The following is a 13622-nucleotide window of genomic DNA, read 5'->3' on the forward strand; positions in this document are numbered from 1 at the left end:
GGGGAGTAACAATTGAGTCAAATGTGTGGCAAGTTTGTATGTAGAACTATTTATACTATCAACAATTGAGCAGAGGAGTATATTTTGTTTGTGAATTTTTGGTGCTGCATATATCCTGGAAACAGAAACTAAGAGAACTATTATCAGTAGGAACATGGAATGTATGGACACTTTGGATGTCAGGGAAAACTAGAATTACTTTGTGAGGAAACAAAGAGATATTGGTATGATATAGTAGGACTGGCAGAGGTGCGATATCATATGGTCCAGGCATGACACCAAGCACAAAGCAGGAGTTGGTTTCCTTCTTAACAAAAAAGCTAGAAAGACACTGTTATGCTACAAACCAGTCAATGAACAAATCATAGTAGCAAGATTTCAAGAAAAAACATTTAATATTTAAAAAGTCCACATACATGCACTCACATCTGACAGTACAGATGAGGATATTGACTTATTTTATAAAGATCTGAAAGAGACAATAGAAACAATCCCAAAGTCGAATAGATAATGATGATTGGGAAAATGTAATGGGAAAATATGGTTTTGGAGAAAGAAATGAACGAGGTGGAAAAATGTTAGAATTTGCTGAGGACCACGAGATGCTGATTTGAAACATAGGATTCCAACAAAAGGAGTGTAGAAAATGGATGGCAATCAAATGATGGGAAAACCAAGAACATGATCGATATGATTATGATTAAAAGAAGATGAGTAACATCAGTACAGCAATATTGAACATTTCAAGGAGTAGATATAGATTCAGAACAGCACGATGGAGAGTATAAAATCAGGGAGGTGTACAAAATGATTAGAAACTGCAACACTGTGCACTGGACAAAAAAAGGTGGAAAAAGATAGTGAAGGAGGCATCGGACACCAATGGGCAGTGCGTCCGTGGTTCGTGATGATGATGATATATTCTGGGAGGCTTTACATGAAAAGGCTTCAGTTTTTTAAGAGCTTCTTTAGGCTAAAAAGTTACTTGCTTCAGTAATTTATTAAGTTTATTCTTTTGTATATTAGTGGGATCATGTTCTAGTATGTAGAATAATCTTGTAATTGAATGAGCATTTTTTTTTTTCATATTCTGTTTGATTCATTATCATAATATTGTTATTGTATAGCTCTTTTAAGACACTGATTTCTTTTAGTGGAATATTGCTTTTGGAAGGTATAGATTTGATTAGGATGTTAGCTACATCCAAATGAATATTATTGGCTATAACTGGAGCAGGTTGCACACTCCTGATTCAGTGGATGCTGTTATTTCCACTTTCAGAACTTGTATAGGTAATAGTGGCCAAGTTATGACCTCAACACACACATGCTTCCTCTGATAGAGCTACTGATGATAAATTTACAATGACACAATCTTGTAAGTTGTAATTGCAGTTGTCCCACATAGCACAATGATGATGGAAGATTTCTAATTTCTTCTGGTGTTGGCTTTTGACTTTTTTGCATTCCTTATCTGCTACAGTTGCTTTAACAGATATTGAGAAATATTGACCACATATAGTTCAGGATTTACATCACGCAGTTTGTCACATAGAGCATTGATAACTATGTTTATTTTTGACATCGTCAAGTGAGTAGTGTGAATTGAAATGCTTGATAAGGACACAATAAGTTAAATAATTGATCAGAATACATATAACAACATTTACAAAGTGTACCTAGAAAGTCATAATACGCAAGAAGTGTAGAAAATCCATACACACATACTGGTCACTGCATTAGAAACTTTATTTAATACCATGTTGGATCTCCTTTAGCCTGAATTACAGAACACATGTGGATTGGCATGGATTCCACAAGATGTTGGATTACATCTATGTCTACAATATTATTATTATTATCTGAGATCTCCAGGGAGTCATCGAGGAAGGCTGTAAATTACCCAACCCAGCTATCATACCTTCTCTTAAATTCATTTACACTAGATGTACTCACTACCACTAAGGGCAAATTATTCCACTCACTCACTGCTCTCTGAGAGAAAAACCTAGCTCTTAACCCTTTCTTGACTGAGAACAACCTTAATTTCCATGGATGCCCCCGTGTTCTCTCCCCACCTTCCATATAACGAAAAATTTCATCATTTGAAATGCTATAACACCCATTCAAAAGTTTATAGACCTCTATCATATCACCCCTCTTTCTCCTGTTAACCAGAGTCTGTAATCCACATACTCACAATCTGTCCTCATAATCTAAATCCCATAATCCGGATATAATCTTTGTAACTCTTCTTTGCACCCTTTCCACAGCTTCTTTATCCCCTTGGAACCCAGGAGACCAAATCTGCGCACAGTAATCCAAGTGTGGTCTTATCAAAGCCTTATAAAGAGGCAAAATTACTTCCTTATCCTTACATCTCAAGGTTCACTTCAGGATAGAAATTATCTTCCGAGTTGTATTTGCAACTTTTGCTATATGACCTTTGAACTTTAAATTCTTATCCACCAAGATCCCTTGCCTCTTCAGTTTCTTGTAGCATAACTCCGCTAATATAATATGCCACTGGATCTCAAATCATGACCAAGTGCATGACTTTACACTCACTAACATTAAACTGACAGCCATTTTCGTTTTCTCAGATTTCCAGTCTATTCAAATCATTTTGTAATTGCTGAAAATCAGTAGCATCCATGATTGCCCTGCCTAACTTCACATAATCAGCAAACATTTGCAAATCTGATGATAGATCCTGCTTGAAGTCATTAATGTATAGATTGAATAATAATGGCCCAAGGACTGAACCCCGAGGTACACCACTGGTTACCTTAAATCTGGCAGATTCACACCCACTGTATACCACTTTTTGATATCTGTCTGTTAACCATCCCCTGATCCAAGTCAATAGATTATGTTCATCCCATATTCTCCAGTTTATGCAACAGCCTATCATGTGGTATCCTATCAAATGCCTTAGAAAAATCCAACATTATCATGGTGTATCCATTTCCTTTATCCAACTCGGCCGTAACATTGTTATAAAATATGAGCAAATTGCTAAAACATGACCTTCCTTTAGTAAACCCATGCTGTTCCCTGCAGAGTATAGAATGATTGTCTACCCATTTCTGTATGTGAGTTCTTACTAACTTCTCTAAAATCTTCACTACTACACCATAAATACTAATAGGTCGGTAGTTAGACACATCAGTTTGTGCACCACCCTTGTGCAATGGAACTATATTACATTCCTTCCATTCCTGAGCTGAGACTCAAGTTATACAAATGTGTGAAAGGCCAAGCCAATTCAGCTGAACATTCCTTTAACAAACAGGCAGATATTACATCTGTCCTTATTGACAAATTCTTATCCAGGTTATGCAAAAGCTCTTCAACCTCATTTTTGTGAACCTCTAACTCTTCATCCAATGTAGAAGTAGCACTGTGCACTATACTACATACACCTGGTTGATATGTCTTAGCAAAGTGAGCACTCATTAACTGAACAATCTCCTTAGCTTCCGACACTCGTGTACCATCTGCATTCAATAAAGTTATTCTTCCACATTCATTCATTTTTTCTTTTGCTTGCAGCATAACGATAAAATTCTTTTGGATTGCCTTTAGCTTGCATGGCCAATTTCTTTTCATACTCCATTTTAGCTTTTCTCACAATACTCGTTATTTTTCTCACGATACTCTTTCCACGTCATCTTCTTCTTGTGGATTTCTAGCTTAATGAGGCTGCACATCCATTTCACACCCAACCTATTTACTCTTTGAACACTAGGGATACATTGAGATTCTGCCTCATTCAAGCGCTTTTTCGAAGATTCTCATGCATTGCTGACATTTTTTCCATTCAATAACTGATAGGACCAAAGATAATATTCTTCTAAGTTGATCATAATTTCCAGCTTGGTAATTCAGCATGTAGCCTGATTTAATCAGAGTTTCAATACAAGTAGATACATCCCAAGAAAGAACAGCATGATCACTGTCACCAATTGGTGGTAAAATAGCTATATCCTTGACAGAGATCCCTTCTGACGCTATGAGCAAATCCAACGCTATGACCTCGAGTTCCTTCTTTCACATGCTGCTTGAGAAAGTTATCCTGCAACGATTCAATAAATTCCTGTTCTTTCTGATCAAGAACAGGAATTTACTGAATTGTTCAAGCAGCATGTGAAAGAAGGAACTCGAGGTCATAGTGTTGGATTTGCTCATAGCGTCAGAAGGGATCTCTGTCAAGAATATAGCTATTTTACCACCAATGAGATTTCTCTTCTACTCAATCAATGTTTGGAAAATTAAAGTCACCCATAAATGATCATTCGCTTGGTACCCATAAGGCTAAATTGGCGATGCATTTCTTCATCCCCTACAACTGAGCTGCCAGGCCTGTAGCAACACCCCACCATATATTTCATTCTGTTAACCTCCACTTCACATCAAATAGACTCAAACTCATCGCTACATGGGGCATTGTTACCATCGTTTTCTTGTATTTCTACCCTAACTGGACTTAAGTCATCTGATATCATTAGTAGCACTCCTCCTCCTCCTCTCCTATCTCTTCTGTCATTCCTAAATATAGTATATCCGTTACACTCAATCCCGCTTACCATATCTGATAGCCAGGTTTCACTAATGCCAGCAATCTTAGTCCACATCGTATTCAATAAAGCAACAAACTCAACCCTTCTAATGCTCCTGGCATTTGTGTATAGACATAATAAATTACAACCTAGCCTATTCTCATAATTAGATATGCAATGTATTTGGTCTTGTTCTAGAATTTTCTCTTTTCCCTCCCCAGACATACTTAAAAGGTCCAAACCCAAAGCATATTTTTCCACTCCTACGCCACATACATAACCATGTTCAAAGGCATTTATATCTTTATCACATTTGTATACCATAGCTGAACTTTCACACACATTTTTCCCATTCCTCCCTTGATGATCTAGTTTCCCTGACTCTCTGCATTAAGTCTCATACCAAGAAGTAATTTTTCCAGGCTTCTGATGCCAAATGAATTCAAGAGCAGGCTATACAAATCTTTTCTGCCATCAAACACACCCCACACTTCTAAAAATTCACATCCATATCTTCTACATAGCCTACGTGTGAAATCATTTGCTATCATTGCCCTCCTTCTTAACTCAGTACTATCATATCTAGGTAGTAATCCTACAATTTCTACTCTCTCACATTTCTTTCTCGCTTCTTCCAACAGAGACCTTTCACATCTTCTCTCATGCTAGGTTTGTCACCACTTAAATTATTAGTACCTACCAGCACTACCATTTCTTTTTTGGTTTTCAATTACACTTGTCATATATTTAATTTTTGCTCCCAGGAAACTAGAAGTGGTGACTCCCTCGGCAAGCGCAAATTTTAAAATTGAGTCATCATACCATATTACCTCATTTTTCTTAGATATTAACTGACTTACCTTGTTGTTAATATTTTGATTACCAAGTTCAGTATTTTCCTGCCTGTTCTTGTTCACCGTCTGGTGAATGCCTAGTATATTAGGATTAGAAAAAAGATGAGAACAAGAACAGGCAGGAAATCTGTCAAATTTCCTCTTCTATCAAATCTGAGCCACTTAAAGGCTCAGATTTGATAGAAGAGGACTTTGTTCCCAGATCTGTTTTTCTCACATGTCCCATACATACTCAAAAGGATTTAGATCTTGGCTTTATTGTGGACAGGGAAGAAGATTGTGGAAGTCACTGTAATGCTCGCTGAACAATTCTTGCATGACAGACAGCAGCAATATCGTCCATGAAACAGCTCTGACCTGCTGGATATAAAGTCAACATTGCAAAATGGACTTGATTAGTAACAGTGTTCAGGCATTCCTTGAAGGATATCTGACCTTTCAGCAATATCAGGAGACCCGTTTGTCCATACAAGACTTCTTAAATGATGGCGATCTCGCTCCTGACAGACTTCTTAGAATCATGGTTATACCTCTTAGACATGTAAAGTGGGTTATTTTTCCAATGATTAAACACCCGGAATATCACACCTTTTGAGAAAGTCAGTTCTGCTGGTTTCAAAATCGTGGCTCCAACCACGATTGTTGGAGCCAATAAGCCAATGGCTCCAACCATGATTGTGGTTGGAGCCATTGGCTTATTGCGAGGCACTCACAATAACCCTTTATTGAACTCAGAGAGATAATTTGTTTTCTCATTGTGATCAACACTACTGATGATTACTAACCAGAAGCATTCTTAAATAGTTGCCTTGAACATGTGGTGAAACATGCGACCAAGTATTTTGCATGTAAGCTGAATAAGTGACATCTACGTACATCTGCATAAAGGTTTCTAATTCAGTGACCGGTATGTGTAGAAGATATGCAGCATATGTCAAAAACCAGTTGTTGCCCCCCCCCCCCATCTAATTTCAGTGAAAATATCAAGTGAAAGTACAAAATCTTATGAAATTTCACACATAGTTAACTGAAATTTACTTCATTTTCTCAAAATAGTCTTAAACTATGTAAATAATACAATATAAAGTTTGTGAAATGAAAATTTCATCTCTCTCTAGTATCAATGCACTACCAACCATTCAAGAGATGGTATTGCTACACAGTTTGGGTCGTTATTTAGGATTACAACCAAAGGCCATGAAGCCAGTGTATTATACACGAGGGAAACTGAAAAGTTCTGATAAACAGGAACAGCAGCTGAGGACTGGTTTGTGCAAATGACTGCTGCATCATTTGCAATCCTTAGAGGATTGCAAATGATGCAGCAGCATTGTAACAAGTGCATAACACTTCATGGGGAATATGTAGAATAATGTGTAATTTACCATGGTTCTACCTCAATTCCTTCATGGTGATCATCACAACTTTTCAGCACACCTTTGTATATCAGCTACATATGTTCTTCTGACTGCTTTACAGTATGAAAAATCCAAGTTTCCAGTAGAAAAATCCCTGACATCTCTGCATGTGACAATTTGAAATTTCATAATGAAAGAATATTTGTAATAATTATATAATCAGCATAAAACTTTTACATTATAGCTATTACGTAGTCTCATACCTACCTTCTTGCTCGGGTTTTCATTTTTTTTGGGACGTTGTATTATACGCTCATTTTCTGTTTTACGTGGAGCAAATTTACTTATGCTATCCTTAATTCCTAACTTTTTTCGAGGTACATTATTATCAAAAGCAATGGTAAATGCAGTAGCTAAAGATGCTGAATTTGATTTCTCTTTCATATTATCATTAATAAGTTCTGATTGTTCTGGGGATCCACTGTGATTTTCATTTATCAAAGATTTCACCTGCATTTCTTCCTTTGGTTGTGATAAATTTTGAGATGACTTATTTATAATAGATGAGTTTTGACAATGCTCTTTTGAAATTTCTGAAAAATTCAGAAATAATATTTTCAGAAAAAATATTAATATATTTTGAATATATTATTTTATAATTAAATATATTAAAAAATCTATACATTCAAAAGTTTTATGACTGTTAAGAATATATAATCAAACTTTCATACTACTATTAAACTGGCCTGTTAAATAATAGCATAATATGATACAGATGGGGCATATCATAAAAATATATGAAACTAAACTGAATGATGAACAGCATTCTAAAAATATACTGGTCAACTTTTCAAACTGAAAGATCAAGCACAGTCAAAAGTTGGAATATTTAAAAATAAAACAACTTAACATTAAAAAAAGATAAAATAAAAAATATATATTACATGCCAGAAGCAAGCTGGATGGTTTAAGACTTTTAGGAATGGTATTTTGCTTCATCCTAATCCCACTTCAAGCATTGCATTTAAGAATAATGTAACCTGGTCCAATACTTTCTTTACCCCAAGACCCCATAGCTGCATAGTAATTCAAATTCATTATAATAAAATTAAGGAGACAACTATGGTGTTAGTTGTTGGAATTGAAGTGGTCAGAGTAACAACTTCAATTTAATATAAACCATAGTAATTACCTGATATTTTGACTTCATATCAAGGTCATTATCTGGAGTATGCATGCGTGCGCACGCACGCACACATACACACACAGAGAGAAGCTACACTACAATACACATGGTAAATTAAAGTAATACTAATTTAGTCAACCATTGACTGGCCTGACGTCTGGTGGAAGAAAACTGCATCAAAGTGTTTAGTTGTAAATGCTGCGCCATTGTAATCATATGCTGTTAATTTCTCTTTATTTTAAGTGTCTTTATTTTTTTCTCTATACCTTATATACCATAATTCTTATTAGCTAATTCTTTATATCTGTTATTCTAATTTAGCTGTGCGCACTTTCTCTCTCTGAATCTTTCTTGCTTACATTATCACGTACTATGTTTATCTACCCTTCGCACTACGAGTCTTATGCCTAAGATACTAGGAAAATTTATTTAATTTAGACTGCACCACTAATATCATTTAATTAGCATAAAACTCAATAATACAGCTGGCAGATTTCTCTCTCTCACACAAATTCCTTCAAACCTTTACATAAACAGTCATGGTCTATTCTTTTACTTAACTTTACACTTCGGCTATCTCACTTAGTTTTCCACTCACAAGTCCATTTATTTAGGAACAGTGCAATTGTAAAAATAAACAATCAGGCAGCACTCCTTTAACAAAAAAATCAAAACACATTTTATTTACATTACTATGAATATACATGAATTAAACAATAGGAAGATTGTTTTCTCTATCCAATTATAAAATCTTTAACATAAATTAGAATCTTTTTACTTCAACATTAATTAATCACTTTAATTCAAAAACCTATTAACTCTCTGCTTACAAATTCAACTTATTAAACTCCTAGTTTACTTGTAAAGAGGTTAGAGTTATTTTTACTAATTTGATATCAATTTCCAACATGCCAATAGACTCTCTTAAGGACACCTCTTATCACTATTAAACAAAAATCTTAAACGTCCTTGTATAACAAATATAAGAGGAAATATACAAAACTGTGTAACTTACAAAGGCTCTGTATCGCATATTCAGTCAAAAGACTTTCACTAAAAGTTCTATGACAATTCTTTCATCTCAGATCTTGAGCTTCTTTCAGGAAATTTGGCTTCAGTAATATCTTATCGGAAAAATAGCAAGGTGTAAACAGCGACCTGTGGTACTCATACAGCCCTGGCAAAATGTTGTTCTCCCACAGCGAAAAGAAAAACTTCAGAGCGAAGCTGCTTCGGGTAATTTACATCGTCTTTTCTCCTCTGCTTTGGCTCGCCGAAAATGCCTGGACGACTGCCGTCTCAAGTAGCTTGAACTCCCGCCTCTGAGAAACCATAATTGCTGCCAACTGTCAACCGGGATCACTCTCTGGCCTGGAAGCTTTTCTCCGGCAATTGGAACTTCACCTTACGGCAACTCGAAGCGCTCTCTCGCTCTCTAGACTGGAACCAGGAAGCCCCTCTCTGGCAACTGCAGGAAGCAGGGAGCTCCGTCTGCGGCCTCTGGAAACCCTCTCTCTGGCCTAGAAGTCGTCTCTCTGTCTAGCGACGTCTCGAACCAGGAAGCTCCCTATGCTTGGCTCTGTCCCTTTTTATTATGCCTTCTCTGAGACCTCGCACGAAGTTTGTAACCCCCAAAAGAACTGCATAACTCTTTCATCTACTTTCAAGTTCGGCCTGCTTTCTGTTCTCCGCTTTCTTTTGATTGTAAATACGGGGTAATTTAACATAAACCACCCCGTATTTATGGATTACCAAAAATTCACAAAACTAATATTCCCCTACACCCCATAGTTGATAGCATAGATAGTCCCACATAAACTGGCCCGGCATTTAGTCAAGTTGCTTGCCCCCCTTACTGGCAACTCCTCTACTTTTGTAAAAAATTCAATCCATTTCAAACCACTGGTTAAAAATCTAATTCTAAAAGATTCAGACATAATGGTTAGTTTTGATGCCACCTCCTTATTTACCAAAGTACCACTTATAGACACTCTTGATTTAATCAAGTCTAAATTTCTCCCAGATATTTTTGAATTATTTCAATTTACCATGAATGCTGGTTACTTTACATGGGGGGGGGGGAATTCTACAAACAGATTAATGGTACTGCTATGAGTTCCCCCCTCTCTCCCCTGTTAGCAAATTTTTACATGGAACACTTTGAAAACGAAGTACTTACCACAGCTACATACAAGCCACAAGTGTGGTTATGCTATGTAGATGATGTGTTTGCCATCTGGCCCCACGGACAAGCCATTTTGGATGCTTTTGTCACCTACCTAAACAGCCAACACCCCAAAATTCACTTCACAGTAGAAAAGAATCAAATAACTGTTTACCATTTCTTGACACATTAGTCACCTGCCTTTCAGATGGATCGCTATCTTTTTCTATTTACAGAAAGCCTACACACACAGGAAGATACCTACATAAACAATCACATCATCATCCAGTCCAACAGTACGGCATTTTAAAAACACTTACACACAGAGTCAGAGCTATTTGTTCTAACGATACAGCTCTGACCACTGAACTCCAATACCTGCGCCATACGTTCTTAGCCAACGGCTACAATCCCTACAAAATAGATAAAATACTACATAGTCCCATTACTCTGCCCTCCCCTAATACACAAGAATACAACATGACCATTTCTATTCCCTATATCAGAGGTACATCAGAAAAGATAGCCAAAGTATTGTTGAAACATGGCCTTCGCACCACTTTCAAACCTCATGTCAAGCTAGCAACTCTGATTCGCTCGCCTAAGGATAAACTTCACCCTTTAGCACACCCAGGAGTGTATGAAGTTCCATGCGACTGTGACTTGGCCTATTATGGGCAAACAGGAAGATCAGTGAACATCTGCCTGGAAGAACATGAAAGATACATTCGCTACTATTACTATGGCAAGTCGGGACTGGCAGACCACGCTTTGGACACTCCTTCACACAGTATTAGATGGAGGAAAACGAATGTGCTATTTAGGAGTCGTTATAGATCTGAAAGATTATTTTTTGAGTCAGCAATGGCTTTGAAGAATTCTCCCAACCTTAACAAATATGGTTGCATTAATTTGCCAAAAATTTGGGAGATGGTTATCCTAAGAAAAACTCCTGGATAACTGCTGTTTTTTTTTTTTTCGTTAGAAGGCACCTAAAAAGAAAAAAAAAATAGGACTTTAGATCGTTTGTAATTATATTGTTTCACTCACTCACTGTCGCTTTTACAAGTGTGTTGTGTTCTGATGATGCCGAGTTGAAAATCAGCGAAATATAAGCGTTAATAAAACATCTTTGTTGATAAAAGTGTTTGTGGTGTTGTTAATACTGTGAAAAATAAGTCATGAAATGCTAATAATGTATACAACAACTTCATTTTTAATACAATTCTGACACTGATGCCATATGTTCACCTGATCCCATCTCTCAGATCTGTAAGTTGAAATTGGTTTCAATACTTTATGCCCTAAATAATTATTACCCCAAGACCCCATGGAGTCAAAAACTCACTCGGAGACCCATTTGTCATATACATAGCTCATCAGACCACACACCTAAACACATTCAAATTCTCTGCAGACACTACATTCTCAGGCAAGGCATTTCAATCATTCACAACTCTGCAAGCAAAAAAAAACCTGCTTCTTACTCCCTTGTTCATGCCCTCTTGTTCTCCTCCAATTTTCCCATGTTATGAAAAACCTCTTCAATATTGATCCTATAACAACCCCTTACTAATTTGTTTGTCTCTATCATATCACCCCTCTTCCTTTTATCCACTAGACTCTGTAAATTGCATCTTCTCAACCTTTACTAATATTCAACATTCCAGAGATCAGAAACTATCTTAGTCAGTTGGCTTTAGATCCTTTCCAACATCTCTATCTTTTTGAAAACCATGGGATGGGACCAAATCTGTGCACAGTGGTCCATGTGTGGCCTAATCAGGAATGAAACAAGAATCTCCTTATTATTGGAAGTTTTTCCACTTGGTTATACTATAAATTTAAGATACCTAGAAATTTTATATTTGGTTTAATATTTTATCTAAGTGTAAGCAAACAAAGTTTGTGCCTGAAGTATTTTCAGTACTGGGGCAACTCATATATAGAAGCTAATGACTTCACATCATTGGCTTAGTATCTCATAATTTCATAATGCAAAGCACATATCTTTACAGACAAGTATAATGCTATAATGCTATGCATTATGAGAAGGGTCACCTATTCAGACCAGACCCAGAGATGATACTAAGGTTGAAGTAATGCAGAAGTCATATTTTCATATACAAGTAGCCAAAAGGTGTCACGCCTTATTAAAATACTTGGGATTGGATAAAGTTGTTGGATGATTTACCACTTGGTTATACTATAAATTAAAGATACTAAGAAATTATATACTTGGTTGAATCCTTTATTCAAGTTTGCTCACCATTTTATCCAATCATTTTTCACACCCTTTTGGGGCATTAACCTTTCTCACGATGTGTTCCCCTGTCCACCCTGAGCCTCTCCATTTCTCTGTTTGTCTTGCACACTTGTTCTCTCATTCTCTATACTCATGCTACCCATTTCTTCATTCATAACCACCACTTCAATCTCTCTCTCTCTTTTCTTACTCATCTGCTCTTTCACATCACTTCTTACTTGAACAGATTCATTCTCTGCATTCATTTCTCTACTTTCCAGCAGCAATCTTTGCATAGGACATATGCCAAAACCATTCAAATGCAGTTCATCGCTTTCATACAGTTAAATTCATCCATAAACTCATTCCACACATTAACAAACTGCATGCCTTTCTTCTCACACATTTCTGCTAAAATATCATTCACAATCTTCACACTCTGCCTCATTTCATCACTCTTTCATACCTGGGCAACACACTGATTATCTTTCCTATCACACTATTATCTTTTATCCTTCTCAACATCCTCCTGATAACCAATCTTACGTGTTCCTTGTTCCCAGTCAAGTCATTTGTCTCTATTAACACTACCAACTCTTTAGCTCAATTACTCCTCATATCCAACACCTCAATCACTCTATTCATTTTACCTCCAGGAAAACAAACATTGTGCATCTTCTTGTTTACCATACCTCTAATAATGGAATCCCCCAACAACGCCACTTGTGGGTTTTTCGTTACCTCTTTCATACTAATATCATTTGTTTTCGTCACTGTCACTCTTCCATACATCTCGAATTCTCTTAATTTCACTCCACATCTGTTTCATCTCATACCTCATCTTAACCAACTCATGTTTTGACTAATTTCTCTCTTTGATGTTTATTCTATTGTTGATTTCCATATTTAATTTGCCACCTTCACTAACACTTGTTGCTAAATCACTAAAATATTTTACTTATTCTGCATGGTCTCTGCTGAAAAGGCAAGTAATGTTTTCCACATTCCTACTATTTTCAGAGTCTGGCTTTTTATTGATGATTTTCATACCAAATTTTTACAGTAGTTATTCGATTTCATAAAGAACCCTGAAGATTTGTACTGGATTTATTTAAGAGTACAACATAATCAACAAAGTAAACTGCTAAGTTGAACATGTCCAATTTTCATATTAGGTTTAATGACACTTTTCTTCGTAACATAATCCATGCAGATGATGAATAATAGTGGAGATAGCATGCATTCTTGTATTC

At 36.3% G+C, this 13622-nt stretch overlaps 1 protein-coding gene across 1 annotated transcript in view; it reads right to left on the bottom strand.

Moving 5' to 3' along the window:
- The window catches only part of LOC150102194 (uncharacterized), a 238490-nt gene that overhangs the window by 128684 nt on the left and 96184 nt on the right, over positions 1-13622 (bottom strand). The window contains exon 7 of the mRNA XM_090399106.1: positions 7042-7367. Coding sequence (XP_090255232.1) covers positions 7042-7367 — 326 coding nt within the window. The remainder of the gene's footprint in view (positions 1-7041; positions 7368-13622) is intronic.

The sequence above is a fragment of the Typopeltis vanoorti genome, chromosome 10, assembly GCF_054136105.1.
Source record: "Typopeltis vanoorti isolate ZY-2024b chromosome 10, IOZ_Tvanoo_1.0, whole genome shotgun sequence".
Lineage (NCBI taxonomy): Eukaryota > Metazoa > Arthropoda > Arachnida > Uropygi > Thelyphonidae > Typopeltis > Typopeltis vanoorti.